The 18,629-nt window shown below is 40.2% G+C and overlaps 1 protein-coding gene across 2 annotated transcripts in view; it reads right to left on the bottom strand.

Annotated features, from left to right (window-relative positions):
* Positions 1-18,629, bottom strand: part of cdkal1 (CDK5 regulatory subunit associated protein 1-like 1) — a 202,282-nt gene that overhangs the window by 104,957 nt on the left and 78,696 nt on the right. For both annotated transcript variants that reach the window (XM_063880271.1, XM_063880270.1), the window contains exon 8: positions 13,210-13,313. In XM_063880271.1, the coding sequence (XP_063736341.1) occupies positions 13,210-13,313 (104 nt within the window). The remainder of the gene's footprint in view (positions 1-13,209; positions 13,314-18,629) is intronic.

Below are 18,629 nucleotides of genomic sequence, written 5' to 3'. Positions count from 1 at the left end.
AAGTGACAGATGTGGCGACAGGCCATCCAGTCAAGCAGAAACACTCAACGGCTTCTTCAGCTGAAGACCAGGAGTGACATTCACTGAGGCTAGAGAGAAAAGTGTCAGCACAATCCAACACACACACACACAAACAGCAAAACATACAAACACAAGCAAACCAAGCTTTACCTTTTCGCATAAGCTGCGTTAACACAAGTTCAACTCAAAACGAATGTCAGATTTGTGAAGGTTTAGGTTATCAGTACAGCAAGTTCAACTATAAAACTGCCTGATTTTGATGAAGACATTTTCCTATGAAAAATTGAGGCATATCAATTGTTATTACTGTGCCAATATTTGAAAAAATATTCTTAAAGCACAGGATCAAGCCCAAATTGAGCAAGAAGCATACAGACAGAAAGAGGCAGCCAGAGAGATGCCTGCTGAAGACATGTCCTGACATGTACCAAACATGTACCGACTTGTAACCAACTGGTTGGCACAGCACCAATCTCCTTTCCTTTGAGACAACTATTCCTTCTCTTTTTAATAAATGTATATGACCAACACTTGTACAAGGTGCAATGGATTTAACAAGACAAAAAGATGACTTATTTACATTTGGGTTCAGTATTTGTCCATATTCCCTTTTCAGTACTGTACCTGTTTAACTTGACTGTTAAATAATGTCCATAATGTCAGTGCAGTGTCAAAGAAGAAACTGCTTTAAATTCCTAATGATATACCACCCACTACAAATCATGTGCCATATTCTTGACTCCATGACACAGTAAGACAATGATCTCAAATATTAAGAAACATAATCCTGAAACTCACAAATAAGGATTTCTGTGGTAATAAAAAAGGACAGAAAAATATGTTTTGTAAAAAAACAAAGCTAATGTCATGTAATGTGTCATTGAGGTTCACTGCAGTGAACTTTTTCTATCGTCCATAATGACTCACATCCGTTTTTCACATCAGATTGTGTAACCATAGACTCAGGCTGTCCACTTGCCGTTTCACCTCATATTAAAGGTGAGACCAACTAATTGTGTTTCCTGTTCTCCTCTCATGCAAATGTCATAATCAACATAGCCATGTGTGTGCATGTTTTATCATTTGTGTTTGAGAAATATAAATGTTACATCCTGTTAAAAGCTGCTCAGCTAAAAGTAGTTCTGTGATGCGTTCATGCGTTGTGGAAATCAACAGCTTCTTAGACTTGATTCATCCCACTTAGACCTTTACATTTTTGTCAATATTTCCATTTGTCTATCCTGGGGCTTAGCAAGTACAAGTGACCCAAATTCTGAGTATAATGTACTGATGACGCCTGTTCTTTGCTTGCTTAATCTTTATAGATTGTTAATCTCTTTTAAATAGATGATCAGTTAAAAACAAATTTCAAACAGATGTTACCTTTCCACGCACCAATTAGTTTGTCTATTTACCTTTGGACGCTGCTAACTGCAGTAAAGAAAGTACTCAGATGGTTTACACATATAGAAAGTGAAAAGAGGAAATGAGAAACCAGTAAACTAGAAAAATAATAAACTTTTCACAGAAAATGTTATTGTTCAATTTGCACGTTTGTTCTGAATACTCCTAGTATTTTAATTTTCAACTGAAAATAAAGAGCTCTTTATCCTTAGGTAAGGCCTGATAAAATCTTATTCTCTTCCACATCAAAAGCAAAGTCAATCCAGGCTGTAGGGCAGCACATGTAGTCACCCTACATTTGCTTGGTTTAGTTGACAATGCCAGATACCCACCCACTTAAGGGATTTGCATAATGTGCATGAACCTGCCATCTTATAACTGCAGACAGCATAAACACAATGATGGATTTATTTAGATAGTTTATTGAATGCAGATGAGATCGTAATATACAATTTAAATGACACAACACTTCTAAAAAACTCTAAACGCAAAACTTTGAAACTACTGCACAGTTTAAAAATAATTATACAACTTGAAGCTCATTAATGAAAGTAAGGCTAAACTGATATCTTATATAAATCCAATCCTCTCATAAAGCAGGTAATGTGTAACGCTGACTCCCACACACTTCGTAATAGTGTTGTTCGTTTGATGCAATGTTGCAAAAATAAATATGATTCAAACGTGTTAAATAAAGCACATTTAAATCCTAGATTATTTTTTGAAGAAGGTCAAGTTTCAAGGTTTTGAAAGTCAGCTCCCATCTGTCAAATTGTACTGCTTCCACAAGGAAAAGCAATTATTATGTTTCAGTGTTGTCACCCTTCCTTTCAGAACAGGTCATTTCCAAACTCAAACACATCTCATCCTTCTACTGTTGGTACCATCTCCACCTACACACGCACACACATGAAGTTGGTAAGTGTACATGTTAAATTCAAAGTGGATATCTAGCTGTGTATGCAATGGAGAGTTATTACTATTATTTGTCAAGGGCCAATGCCAAGTACAACCTGCGGCACAAAGAGAGTTTGACTAAAAACAGTTAGAGGGAATATTTACTAGAGGACATATTCACTAGTTTCTAGCATTTCCCAAACATTTCTCGGAGCAATCACATGTGCGTGTGTGTGTGTGTGTGTATGTTTTTATGTATGTGTCTGTGTGAGCGTGTGGATCATCACCCCCCCCCCAGCCCTTTCATGTCATCCAACACCAGGGGCTCGTGGCTGTGACTGCGGGTGGTCCACTATGTGAGAACTGGTTCCTGCAGGGGGTGTGAAGAGACCCCCTGATGGTATCAAAATATATACCACAGGGGGACAAACACACAAACACACACAAATGTACACACACACACACACACACACACACACACACACACACACACACACACACACACACACACACACACACACACACACACACACACACACACACACACACACACACACACACACACACACACACACACACACCGTTCAGTACTGTAAATTATACTCTAAGGACTTGGGTGACTTTTTATAGACCCAAGACAAAAAACTAATCATGATTATTTAAAAGGAAAGATACCCAACTAAAAATGAATTTGCAGGGGTGGGAATATATATTAATCTTGTGATTTAGATGTGCGTTATCCAGATGAGATTTAGAATGAATTCAGTAAACACAATAAAGGAACAACATTGAGGCCCTTACTCCAATTCATAATGTGTGGAACTGTTCACTGAATTGCAAACCAGAACGACTAACTGGTGAAGATGAAGGTCACAGTGTGCTGAATAAAAAAAGCTGAAATAGGTGTGTGGGAGTACACAGTTCCTTTATTCAAGAAAACTCAAAAGCATTAATTCATAATCGGGTAATGTTCTTCTGTCTGTAAGAGAATTGTGAAATAAAAGTATGTAGAACTTTCTTTTGTAGAATCAGGAGTTTGGGTGCCTTACTGTGCCACTACTCTTACTGATGGACTCTCTAGCATGGGGAACCCCCTCTCTGTTCTTGCACAATTGTCAGGAAGCCCACAGTTATCCAAAACAGTGTATGGGCACAGATCGAGAAAAAAAAGAGACGGAGGGAATTATTTGAAATTGTTGCCAACATTATTATCTGGGAGATGGCAGGTTTTAACAAAATCCCCCAATCTCAGTTTGAAAATCAATTAATAAAAGTGTTGTTTTTAAATCCGTTATAATGTTGTATAAATCTGGTCCTAATAAGATTATATCAAGCAGAGGTCTCAACTGTGTTCAAACGATTTTCAGAAATCTGCCTGAATCAAACATCTAATCCCCTAGGTTATATAAGGTTTCACTGAACGGTTAGATATGTAATAGGTGCGTGGCAATCTTGTGTCTATCTGGATATAAAGAGCTATAGAGAGGACTGAGTCAGAGGCAACACTTAGAACATCATCAACAGAAGCTTAGAACCATCATGGGGATGCATGGATTCAGACAGGAATGCAAACAAACAGCAGAAAGTGGGGCTGTTGCGTAATGTAATAGATTTAGTAGGCCCAAATAACCTCAATACCTTCTTGACTTTCGATTCCTCTCTTCAATCCTTCTCAAGAGGCTATCCTTATGAAAAACAAGGTTCGAAAACAACCTTAAAAAGATAACTACATTTGCAAATAGATACAAATCAGATTAGGTTACATCATTTGACTTATTCACAATATCTTTTAAAAACAGTGGTTTCCTTCATATTGTCTTTCAGTCCCACCCCTGAGGCTTTCATTAGTCTCCCTCTTATGTTCCATCTCTCTTTTACAGGTAATGAGCAGTGTTGATCACAACATTGATGGGAGGTTCAAGTTAATTACAGGTAGAATAACCAATTAATTATGATGCGTGTGTTAAGTGGGTGAACATGGGATGTGTATGCAAAAACAAATGGAGGCCAGTACCTTAGGAAACTGAGAAAAGAGAGAAGGAATTATTTAACAAACAAATGAATAGAGATTCTAGATAACTTAAATGTCTGTTAATATTACACAATGTCTCAAACGACATGCTGTTACCTATGATGACTATAAAAAACATTTGGCAAGCTCTGTCCATTGTTTGATAGGTGAACTAAAGAATTGACCCATACATTTCAGTTTACACAACATTTGACGGGGGATACGCCGACCTGGCATGGCAGCTGTTATTTAACTGAGAGTATTGAACACTACCTACCTGTTGCCAAACAGCAAACAAAGTGTGTCAGTTCGATAAAAGGACAGTGGACCTAAATATTGAAACTAAATGCTCATGTTGATTCCTGTCAGCCAGTTGTGTAAACTGGCAATTGTTTACCAAGTTTATAAGGTAATACTTTGTTATTATTGCGTTTACAGCTTGCTCTGCTGCCCCCAAGTGGCCAAAAAACTAGTACATGCTGCTTTGATAAAAAATTAGAGTTTAATGGACAGTGTTTAGAATTTGACAACATTAAACTCCCCTGAACCTTACTAACCAAGAGAAAGATCTTAATAAATGTAAATAGACAGGTTTATGTCCACCACAAAAGAGTTGTACAGAGGAGATATAAGTAGATTCAAATGTGGATATGTTGATTGCCATAATTAACACAGTCAGAGAGTACTGTGCTACTATAAGCCACTTAGTAATTTACTTTTATGATCTACTTCTTGCTGTCCTGTATTTGGTTTGTGAACCTGCCAAAATGCTGAAAGGGTTCAAACAAGGGACTGGGTAGATTAAAGACCCAATCAATCTATCATCGTCCAACCTCCCAAGCTACATGTCTAGACTTCAAAACAGACGCAAACTTAAATACGTGAGCCACTAGTTACTATATTTCCCTCCAATGCACACTGGTGTGTACCTATCGTGACTCATGAGGACTTATGGAAACAACCTTGTACTCATGTAGTTATCTTCAATAGGGTTACAGGAACCAGTCAGGGCAGAGCCCAAAGGCTTGACTGTTTTCCACAACAATATCAAAACAATATATGTTAAAGAAAAAACAAATATCACTGAAAAAATATTTCAGATCAAAGCGACAACAAGGAAGATCAGCATAGGACAAGTGCTCAGTAATATGTCCCATTCCTTTATTCCTGCTTTAAGATAAAATGGTACCAAACTTTTGAAAAGCACTAAAGATATATTCTTCTTTTTTTTTAAATAGGAAAGAAAAAGGAGTGAAAAAGAAAAACAACAAGAAAAACATGGGTAGGTTGTAAAGGGTACTAAATGCTAAATGTGATACATATACAAATAACAGTTTCTTACAATGTCCCAACTAAAGAGTATAAATACCCTGTAATCCTGACCTGTTTTTGGAGTATTGAAAGGGAGACCTTGGACTGGGCAATCAATATAAATATTTACTAGGCTACAGTAACAAACAAGAGGGTGTCATCTATTTTGTATCTTTTGTGTTTCGCACGGACTAACAAGGAGGAAGTTGGTATGTAAACAACAGAGCAGTAGTGTGCTCAACAGCTTGGGAAAGGGAACACATACACAGTGGTGTTTTGGGAGGAAGAACTAAAAAGCCAAATGTGAGTCAGAGGACTTACAGCAGTTAAACATTTTAACAGGCACAAGCCGCGTCTCGTGTGTGTATGAGAGCCTGGTGTGTGTAAGCCTTACAGACAAAAACAAGGCCTCTGAGCCGAGCACATGGTGCTGCTGTGAACCTAAGTGTCCTACTGCCACCTGTTGATGGAAGGAGGAACTGCTCTCCCCTCCCCCACACGGTTGTGCGGCAGGAACATAGGGTAGTATAAATGATCTTTATGTTAGAGAAACGACAAAAAAAAACATGTGAAAGAGAGAGAACATCTTTAATAAAAGGACAGAGAGGTTAGAAAGGAAATACGGATTTTTTTTACAGGGAGAGAAACTTATATTAAGACTTAACTGTCTTTCTTTCAGTAGCTCAAAAAAAAAGTCTGTAAAACATCCTGGGTGTGTTGCTCAGGTCAACTCTTAGCAGATCTTCAGCTCTTATCATTTCTTTGTAGCAGATTCTATTACTTCCCCCTGTTTGATGTCCCCCTTTATACAGTAGTAAAGAGTGTGTACAGTAATAAAGAGCACAGGGCAGTACAGGGGTGCATTGCAACAACAGCACTATTGTAAACAGACTACACATGTTTGTTCTAGGAGGATTAAACAGTACTAAAACTATGAATACAGCTAAAGATATACTGGGGCAGTAGAATACCTAGTAGACTAAAGGTTAAAAGAGGAACAGAGCTGAAATACATCAGAGATACAGCAGAAATATAGTAGTGCTATAATCGTATGGTGTTTATCAAAGGCTTTAGCATGTTTTGACACAGCGAGGCAGAGTAGGAAGGGAGGAGAGGTGTGGACACAAGTTCACAGAGGACAGAGCAGATGGCGTCTGCTGGACTTACACAATCACACACGCACACGTACACACGCACACACAGTCAAACACACACACACACACACAAACACTGGTGACATAATAGCAGCATGCCAGGTGTGCAGTTGGTGGCCCGCAGTCTGGCATGACTGTGTGTGTGTGTGTGTGTGTGTGTGTGTGTGTGTGTGTGTGTGTGTGTGTGTGTGTGTGTGTGTGTGTGTGTGTGTGTGTGTGTGTTCTCAATGCTCCTCCTTTGTGTGAAAGGGGCCCCCTATTCACTCTAGTCTATGCTGCCAGCTTGGCACTAAATCACAGGACAAGACGGTGTACACACACACGCGCGCGCACACACACCACCCTCTGCTGCCTTTTTGTCCAGCCTATGGAGCGACTGAAAAGAGGTCAAACAAGTAGACAGAGGAAGAGAAGCAAATGAAGGACGGCCACGGCAGTTAAGTTGAACTTTAAGAGAACAAGACAAAGAAAATATATGTAATATGGTACCAAGACAAAAAAAGAATAAAAAATAACTCTCTTGTATTTTGTGTCTTTTGTCCTACCAGTGAGTTGACTTAAACTAGGGATACACACACAAACAGCATCATGGCCATGCATAATGAGTAGTGTTAGAGGTGAGACTGCAGCTGGGTTGTTCAAACCTAGCCCGAGGAAACAGTGTGTGGGTGTAGGCGTGGGTGTGGGTGTGTGTGTGTGCGTGTGTGTGTGTGTGTGTGTGTGTGTGTGTGTGTGTGTGTGTGTGTGTGTGTGTGTGTGTGTGTGTGTGTGTGTGTGTGTGTGTGTGTGTGTGAGAGAGAGAGTGTGTGTGAGAGAGAGTGTGTGAGTGTGTGTTTATAGCCAAACATAGCAGGGACCAAACGTATAACTGACAAGGACAGAGTTAGAAAGAGATATCGGACACGATCAGTAGGAAGCACACAGGAAAGCAGCACAAACTGAAGGACTTTCTGCTTGGTCTCAATCGTTGCTACCTTGAAGGAGAAATGTACCCTGTATACAACAGCTTTCCCATCACTGCCCAGCAACTTCAATTGCAGCCCTTCCACCAACCCCTGTGGTGTGATATGTCACCACTATAACAAACACTACTTTGACACGTTTCAGAACTAGAAAAGCAAAGGTGAAAGTAATAAAATAATACTGTCTCTGTTACATTTGTCCTCAAAGAAAGCAATACCACCCCCGGCAATGAACACCTAAATTAGTGATCCTGATTGGTTATAATTACACCTGTGAATCGAATAGCAGACTGACTGCTGAAGCAATACACTGGCATTGTGTCGTTAACAGATTATTTTTGATAAATTCTGTAAGCGCATACATCAAAGGCTTTCCGGAAGCTAATTTAATGTGAAAAATGAAACAGGTGTCAATAAGCACCGCAGTCATATTTGAATAAATGTATTTGAGTAACATATGCTTGAGCTCTGTGTGTGTATGTAGGACTGAAGTCTGTGTTTATTGGCTACAAAACAGCGAGATTATGAAAAACTGTTGCTGAAGTCTGAACCATTCCTCAGGACATGAGCGCACATGGAAAAATGTCTGTCCGAGTGAAAAATATCTGCAATTTATCGGCTTGGAGGAGAATCAGAAAATCCATTTTTAGCTTCTCCATGAGAGCTTTCCCAGAGGATAATGAATTTGACTGCTTCCACACACACACACACACACACACACACACACACACACACACACACACACACACACACACACACACACACACACACACACACACACACACACACACACACACACACACACACACACACACACACACACACACACACACACACACACACACACACACACACACACACACACACACAAAGTCTGTGTTAGTGCTTGCATGCTCAGCAGTTTTCCACATGGTCTTTCCAATAGACGGCACTTTGATGGTAGTGACTTAACTATGATCAATGTGCTGCCATCAATATTTCAGTCTCTGCTCCTCTGCGTCTCTATTTTCTCTCCCACTCTTGCTGCTGTGACGGCCCGCTGTCCCCGCAGGGTTCATTTACCTTTCTGGCAATTTATTCTAAGGTGTAATTCAGATGTTGCCACTTAACTTACATTTGAACACCAAACCTAAAGGAACCATTGACCCATAGATGATCTTTTTTTGGCAAACGTTGGCAGCCCCGTCTGTCCATGAGTCACATGGCTGCAGCGGCAGAGGTAAACAGGAGCTGACACCTGTCACAGATGTTGGAGCTAGCCAACAAGCTAGCCTCCGTATCTGTCTGTCCATGGTTATCTGTCATGTGTCATCGAGCTGGAGCCAGAAAACTAAGCAGTGTCATCTCTGCTAATATCTGTGTTTGACACAGATGGCATGAGTCATGTGGAAATGAGAAAAAAAGCAAATGGTATGTGAAGTACTATTATTAATATTTGCCTTCAATTTATGATGTTATCATTAGATATACATCAACAAGATGTGACTAAAAAAGGTCATTATATTGTCAGTTTTGCGTGCAAAAAAATCAAAGTGTATTTTCAGTTGTGCTTCTAGAATTTAAAGAATATTTTTTTTATTTAAGAGAAAAAATGCCAGCTGTTGGGCCTGCGAAAACACAATACTGGTGATGTTTGTTGTCATTATGCCAACACTTGCTGGAGCCCAAAATTCAAGCTGTGCGGTGATAGCCAGGACGCATGTTGCACACTAATGCAGAGTGTCATGTGGGAGTGGGAGCAGTGTGTCTGGATCTATGAAGCATCATGTCCTGTTTTAGATGGGGCCATTTCCAAAACATCCTACTGACAGTTCAAAATGACAAGGCGACAGCCAGAATGGGGGTCTGAGGACCACAACAAAAAAACTCTGGTACACAGCCCTGGCACCTTGGCTCCTGTCACGTTTTACAGGCAGCCACCATGTTTACAGAACAGGGCCTCTGCAGGTTTCACAGGTTAAAACCTTTTTAACGAGGCTTTGGATGTGAGAAGAGAAATCAGCCAATTTACAATTCAAACTCAAATAAAGAAATATTCTAAATGTTATTCCAGGTACTACAGTGTTACGGCCGATCTATCATCAGAAACATTTCAAGGAGTATGTCGGTTGGATTCATAATGGAACTTAATATGTTTTCAAGAATAAATGACCAGGTTCTGCTATAGCGCGCACAAGAGGACAGATTTGTGGGTTTAAAAAACATGTCAGAAAAACGTACAAAGTGAGTTAAACCATATTGAAATCAAATACAAAATACGAATCTGAGGAACATGGCTAAACATTTCTTTTGCTTCACACACACTCACCTTAAGATACACAGGTCTGTGCCAACACAAAACCAACTCACACTTGATCAATTTCCCAGCATGACTCTGTCACGCACAACACTCTGCATATGGACCCCCACACACCCACCGATACACTCACACAAACACCCACTACCTTGTCATTTCCTCTGACATCCCAAGCCTCCATTACCTGCATATATTAAGCAGCTTCTGTGATGTTAAAAATTATACATTCGTACATTTGAATAATTCAGATTATTTTAAAAGCCGTGCACTCACTCCCTCTCTTTTTTCCAGATGGAAAGAGAGCTATTTACCTCAAATCGCATTTGAATAATTCCTATAAATCCTTTCAAAGTTCCCAGGGATAAACCAATCAAATACCCCCAACGCTGCCTGACTGGCCAATCAATATTAGCATTCATACTGCAGTCTTTTCTTATTCAAAAGACACCACACAGTAAATCAAATTGGAGGTCCTATTTGTGAGGCTCAATTTGTTTGAGATAAGAAAAGGTGGCTAATAGAGTGGGAGTGAGAGAGGAGAAGGGGCACTGCTGCTGTGCCATAATGTAATTCCAAACCTAACAAAAATATGTGATGGAGTAAACAGCGTGCCTTTGGTTCATAAATAAAGTAGCTGATTCTATTTGTTTAGAAAAAGAGAAATATATTACATGTAACAGAAACAATACACATTAGAGGGCCAAACGGTATGGACACCAAATCATTCCTGAGCTGAACTTTCTTATCACACTTAACGGATAGTGTGTGTGTGTGTGTGTGTGTGTGTGTGTGTGTGTGTGTGTGTGTGTGTGTGTGTGTGTGTGTGTGTGTGTGTGTGTGTGTGTGTGTGTGTTAATGTTAAATGGTAGAGTTAGAATAAATAAGCAATCACAATATACAGCCGAGTGGTCTCCTAATTTTTTCCGGAGCTGTAAGCATGGATAAGTAAACAAAGTGTTGCCTTATAAACTTGGTAAACAAGTGCCAATTTACACACCCATCTGACAGGAATGGTTAATACAAACCAGCAATAACACAACATTTCAAAAGTTTAATAACTCTGACACTTGATGCTGACTGAATTCACCACAGAGCAGCGGATAGATAGTTTATCTTCATCTCACTCTTCTGTCATTACCCCTTCTCTGTGTTTTTCCAGCAGTCTGACAAAACTGACAGGCGGTATCCTCCAGCTTCCTCTTTCTCTGTTTTGGAAACAACAACTAACCGTCTCTGATATTGTTTCCTGCATTTTAACAGATATCACTCACACACACACACACACACACACACACACACACACCCTTAACATCTGATATTCACACTGAAGTTCCTGCTTTGTGACGCGTTTGCATGATTGCAATTTGTTTGACTACAAACTGAGATGTGTAGCAATTTAGCAATTTAAATGATTGATATTATTTAAATGTATTGATATACCTATGGTTATCTTAAGGGCCATAAATTATTTCACAACAGTGAGTTTTTGAGGCATTTATAAAAAGGCACCTCCCGCATGTTTGCATCACAGGACAGTAATCAAGTCATCCACACAACACAGTCTTCCCAAAATAGTGTGTGCCCTGCAACTTCTCCCAAACAAGTGTAAAGGGCAGGTGCACTGTGGCCCACATCACACACACACACACACACACACACACACACACACACACACACACACACACACACACACACACACACACACACACACACACACACACACACACACACACACACACACACACACACACACACACACACACACACACACACACACACACACACACACACACACACACACACACACACACACAGGTTCAAGCAGCTGGTGAGTTTGCCCTTGACTGCCCAGCCCGGGGCACTGCAGCGGCATGGATGCAGCTGTTTTAAAGAGTTCTGGATGAGATTTAGAAAGCCATGTCCTTGTCAAGGGTATCTTCTTGTTTTTTCAATGCCGAGAAATAAACTGAGTCAGTTATCCAAAGAGCACAGTTGGAAGGAGCCGGGCATCTAAGAGTTTATTGGACAGCAAACACTGATTAAGTGTTATTGTTGTGTACATGAAAGTAAAACAATGTTAATATAGTGCAATGTAAGCTTTGATATGCCTTAACACTCGACTTCCAGTTTAGTTTTCACTTTGATACCTGATTAACACAAACCTGGGTTTTGGCATAAAGACCGCCAGTATAAAAATCTGTACGACTGAATCCTAAATGCCTGTTGCCTCAAAGCACTGCCTTTACATATTCAGATCTGAACACACAAGTAGGCTGTTATCAAAGCAATGCCATTGAAGCATCCAGCATTACAACGCATGCTGTTTATCATCTGAATATTATTTGTTTTAAGTAGGAGGTCCCTGCTGTCTTTGACAGCTGTCAGGGATAAGGTCTTTGTTTACTTACACTGAAAAAACAAGAGAAAATTTGATCATGATTTTAAAAAATAGGTACGTCCATGGTCAAATGTTTGGATGGAATCATGTGCCTGAACAACAACATATTAAAAGGACCAGACAGTCGACCTGAGGTGGCTGCAGTGGCGTTGGGGTCCTGAATACACCAAACACAGCATTAGGCATGACATGGGCTGGGGCTTTGCAATCCAGAGGAGAGAAGAGGGGAGATGGTGTGAGGGGGGGATCTGAATTGTATTGTATCAGATAATGTGTGTGTTAGTTTCAGTGTGTGTACATGAATAAAGATGTGGTACACAGATTTTTACAGACTACACCAATAAAGAAGTTATGGATGGATAAGTGTGACGTGTGCTCTCAGTGTAGAATTGACCTTGACTGACCCGCCTGAGGCTCTGACAGAGACATGGCCTGCTGTGCGATTAGGGATTCTGGGGGTCTACTGTTAAGGAACAGATGCCAGGGAACAACAGCTGTTCATCTGGCATCATCTCCCCAAGATCCCTGTTATCCTTTATCAGCACCTTCAATTGTCCAATAGTAGCACTTCCAGTTCAACAGCAAATAAATCAAGATTCAGGACATTTGTCGGACGTTCAGTGATCCTTATCGTCATTTAAGTAGTTGTTTCTTTCAAAGAATATTTTGAAAGCAAATAAACAACTTCATTCAAATTCATGCTGAGATTGTGTGTGTTTGTGCAGTTGCATGTGTGGGAGGGATAATGCACTCACCCTGGAAAGACTGTCTGGCTCTCTCCACTAGCTCCTCGATGGGATAGCTGGCCAGGTCTCCTCTGGCATGTTTAGTCTTACAGTAGGTACACGCATTCAAACACCTAGACAGGAACAAACAGACAAGATGGGAGAGGATGAGGCGGATGGAAGCAATGTGTGAGCTACCACAGAAAATATACAGTTTCAAATTAAACACAAATGAAGACTTCCTGCTTTGTATTATATGTTCCACGTTAAGGCATTCAAAAAAGCTTGTACTGTGAAAATATGACTACACATACAGCTCCAGAAGAAGAAAAAAAGAGACCACTCCAAATTGTTCTTAAACCTTTATCTGTTCATGTATGGCAGCCATTCCACTGTCTGCTGAATTTCCAACTAAGACAAATTGTACAATAACAATTTTAAAAAATCATTTAACTCAAAGGCATGTCTATAAATAATGAAACAAGAGAACATGACAATGCTGAAGTGTTTTTTTCTGTGGCTGTATACAAATATGCAGCATGTACACAACATCTTAAATTGACCAAACTAGCCAATGAAGCGTTTGTTCAGATTGCTTAAAGTGGGATTGTATGAGGTATTAATGGGTCAGTCAGCTGGTGTTAGCAAAATGTATTTAGTGAAATAAAAGACAGTCCCGCCAATCAATAAATATCAGTTAAGGTGTACATGACGGCTCTACCTTGCTATCAGACAGCCGTTTAGAAAGAGGAAACTCAAGCAATTATCTATCCTTTTGCCAAAACCAACTGTGAAAAATAACCTTTCGTGTTACCTTGCAGAACACATGAGTAACTGGCCCGCTGCTGCCTCGATTGGTAATTTTTTTTCAACAGGGTCTGGTTGCTTTGGCAAGAGGTTTCAGTTCCTGACCAGAAAGTGCTGTCATAATGCAAGGTAATATCCTAATTAGAGCAAATGCTTTAAACTCATATTGATTTCTTTAGGAGGGCCTTTCTTTGATGTGGCTTTAATGTATTCCTGCTGGCCCAGCCACAGCAGTGCATTAGTTAGCTTCTGTGCCCATACTCCTGCCTGCTTTCCAGACTGTGGGCTTCCAGACTTCATACAAACCCAAGTGAAACGATCCGATACTATCCCTTTACACACAAATCAACTGAATAATGGTGTCAGGAGAGCTTGAGGAGGCCATGATGAGTGCACAAATAGATGAAAACAACTGTATTTATGTATCTTTTCCCAAAGAGCAGACGCAGGACAAGAGAGCAGGGAGTTAAAATGGTCCTTTCTTTTCTAAACTGTTCACGGAACTCCAGCTCGCTCGATAATAACCGGGGACCGCTGCCTATTGACCAAAGCAGGCAGCCAGCGGAGAGATTAGACTCAATACATCGTTTTTGTTTTAAAGAAAAATAGAGAAGCTTAATTCAAATTGACCATGAAAGGGAGGGAGTAAGACTATGAAGCAGAAACAAAGTAAATTGGTACCACATTGCAAGTTAAAAAAGAGAAACACTGCCTCACACTAAATCTAGAAGCAGGGCATGGTTTAAAGTCTAAAGTTTAAATAATATGTATAGCTCTTTGTTCCAGATGAAAGGGGCTTTTCTTCAAAAGTTGAATCAGTCCTGAAAAGAAAAAGGAAGGCTATTGTTTTTCAATTACTCCATTAGGTTTTCATGTCTGACCTCCAATTTGTCATACTTAGCTAAAAATATAGCGTTGCTACTACAGCAGTTTGTTTTTACTGGCTTAAGTTTCTGGCAACTGCTCTAGTTACTTGCAGGAACATGCTGCTGGGTGAAAAAATAATAGTTTATTGTGTGTATATATTGAATTTTTACTCAAAAGGAAAAGCAAGACCAACTTCATCTCGTGAAAGACCATAACAAATAAGTTTCACCTCTTAAGAGAAAAAAAAAAGTGAGCCTAGCTGGCACCTTTAGCTTTGAGATTGTAGTTTTTTTCTGCATAACAGTAATGTCAAGCAACTATCACATATCTTATGAACAGCATGATAAGTGATTCCCAAACTATACAATTATTGACTAATGTTGGAGCACAGTGCACTTATAAAGAAAACAACATGAGCATCTATCCACACAGCACCATTAACGCAAAGGTTTTACACGGGGAACCACTTCAAAAGACCCAGTGTCTCTTGAGTAAAAGTGTGACACTCTTTGAGTTGGTTTGTGAAAAATGTCTTGCTAATGATTTTAAACATCAAATACTGTGAAGTAAGGCAGCAGGATTAGACTATGAAATCAGACTGTCCTAGATAACAAGCGTGACCCTGGATCTGTCCATGACACCCTCCTGGAGAAATTACAGGGATTCCCAGAAGCTTGGCGAAAACATGACAACAACACAGAACTCATGGCCAGAGAAATGAAGCAGTGGAGAGACTATAAGTGTATCGTCAGAGTTTATACTGAATAAAGTCCAGAAGCTTTTGGGGAAAAACAGGGTGAGACATATTAAGTTAAGAACAGTTTCAGAAAAAATAACTAAGCTAATGCACGGACGTTTTTGAAGTTTAAAATGTATGTCCAAGAGGAAAGGATATTTGGAACCACTCTTTGACTCTCAGTTAAGATTGAGACACTTACACATTCAGCTAGTTAGCAGGTCAATTACAGCAAAATGGACTAAAGGAAGAGGGTCTAAGGAACCTTTGAACCTTTCTTTACTGCATTTACTCGACTGTGAAAGACCTTCATACTGCAAGTGCCGACCCGAGACAGCTACAATATCTTTATAATCATTTTGAAAAACAACCAGGACGCCGGGAGCATTTTTTAATGTCACCGTGCAAAAATACTGACAAACAAAAAGAGAATATGGCTATCTATTCATCTATCCATCAATCTCTCCCTCTCAGGGTATTGCTTATCGGAGTTGAGGGCACTAAAGATGGCAGCTAGGTCACAGGACCTCGCTGTAGAGAAAACACAGACAGATGGGGCCCTGCATGTGCACGCACTCACACACACACACATACAGACGCACACACCATGCACCACCAGGGGGTCCATCCATCTTAATGTGATCAGGCCCAGCTGAGTGGATCACACCAACATTAATCTGAAGAGACAGTTAGTGGCCTTCTGTGTGTGTGTGTGTGTGTGTGTGTGTGTGTGTGTGTGTGTGTGTGTGTGTGTGTGTGTGTGTGTGTGTGTGTGTGTGTGTGTGTGTGTGTGTGTGTGTGTGTGTGTGTTCATGTGAGTGTGTTGCTGCTTAATATTTGTCCAGTATCACAACAACACATTAGCAGTTACGAACTCACCATCAACCAAAACAGACTGCGACAACTAGCCAGCACCCTCCGACTGACAGTGACTGAAGGAAAGGAGTGATGTCACCATGACACAAAAGCGCGCACATACACACACTCTTTGCTGTGTATTCAAGAGGTGCTGTGTTCGAGATTTACCGTTCTGAATTGCTTAATTTACCGTCTTTCAGAACGCAAGAGAAAAGGGAAGACTGAACAGATGACTATTACATTTTATACTATCCAACAACAGGGAAAACATGTTTAAAAAGTAGATGAAATTACACACTACTGTCACCATTCATGAAACCAACTAAGGGAAACATTGTAGAATTTCAAATATATATATTCCTCTTCCTTATCAAGCCTCCATCCTTTTTCCTCCTTTGTTTCTGTCCCATCTGCCTTCAGCTTCAGCCCGTTAATTAAACCACAGAGGTAGCTACTGAACTTGACAACAGTGTAGTTCATCAATGTGTTACTATGAGAAAGGCCATCTCCCCTGTGTGTGTGTGTGTGTGTGTGTGTGTGTGTGTGTGTGTGTGTGTGTGTGTGTGTGTGTGTGTAAACGATAGAGAGACGTTTGTGTCGTTGCAGCCTTGAAAAGGTAACCAAGAAAGGAAAGCCCTGAGGTTCCTCTATACATTTGTAAACCTCCCTCGGCACACACACACACACACACACACACACACACACACACACACACACACACACACACACACACACACACACACACACACACACACACACACACACACACACACACACACACACACACACACACACACACACACACACACACACACACACACACACACACACACACACACACACACACACACACACACACACACACACACACACTTTGAAAAGGCTCCCTGGTTTAGCATCAGACAGACCAGGGGAGAGTTGAGAAGGAAAAGGTTTTCTCAATGATAAGCATTTATGCTCTACACGTTAATTAGAAAACTCATCCATGCCTAAACAAATTGGGCCAAGTGTGCATTTATGTGAGAGTGTGTGTATTCGTTTATGATGGTTTGTATTGTGCAGGCTTAAAGATGTAATTATGAAAACAAAGCTTAAACTGCAAGGGAAGTCTGGGTATTTTGCTAAATATGAGGAAAGATTATGTATCGCTCTTATTGTTGAGGCGGGAGAGGGGTGGAGTGGGTATAGGAGCAAACAATACCTTAAAACTGCCATTATACGAGAGAACAAAGCCTCAGGCTGCTACGTTTACTGTTTGAGTCATCTCAAAGTCAAAGTAGAGGTTGCTAAATAATATGGAGTCACAGAACAAAGAATGCTGATACAATGCAGTAAAGTCCTATTAGGAGCATTAAATAGAGGATGATTAGTTATTTAGAGAAAGGGTGGCAGCTGAAGCGGTTTCACCCTTGATACAGAGTATGAGAGGGCTGCATTCAAGTTCCATGGGAACTTTGCATGCACGCCAATGACCCTGTGTGACTGATTAAACACAATATTCCGCATAACTCATATCCTACAGAGTGGTGCAGGGATGATGTATTTTTGAAAGCCGACCCGGAAGTAAGATGCGGATGGGTTCCATTGACAAAAAAGCAATGCAATTTCTCCATAGGATAATATTGTAAAAAAATAAGATCTGTGGAAAACGCACCTGTTTGATAAATGCACTTTTTTTTCAGCCGGATAATCTCCACATGTCTATCCTACTTTTATCATTTTCAAATCATAAATCTAATCGCCAGAAGCAATATGCTAACGTTATGCTATAAGCAAACTACAGAGGAGTACAGCAGGGTCGCACAACTTCAACGTCACGCCAACTTAAAATTACTTCAACTGACTTTCATGCGCTTGCATATTTTAACAAAGCTTTTCCTTTTAGCCACTCTGAATTTAACTAGAAGTCATGGCTGTTTCAATTAAAAGTCTGATATCATTTTACAAAGATGAGCTAACAAACTTAGCAGGAGTGTTGACATGTTCAACGTTATGACGTACAACGTCATGACAACTTCTGTAGTCCTATTCAGTCACTTGTTAACCATCGTTTTTCAGACTCGTAAACTTTTCAAAAATCACCAGTGTGGGGGGGGTGGGGGGGGGGTCAATGCTGATGTATTTAATGCCGTAGAACAAAATGTGATCCGTCTCCTAAATGTGTTTCAACCACAGACCTTAT

The sequence above is a fragment of the Eleginops maclovinus genome, chromosome 3, assembly GCF_036324505.1.
Source record: "Eleginops maclovinus isolate JMC-PN-2008 ecotype Puerto Natales chromosome 3, JC_Emac_rtc_rv5, whole genome shotgun sequence".
NCBI lineage: Eukaryota > Metazoa > Chordata > Actinopteri > Perciformes > Eleginopidae > Eleginops > Eleginops maclovinus.
This window is presented reverse-complemented; position numbering and strand designations above follow the sequence as displayed.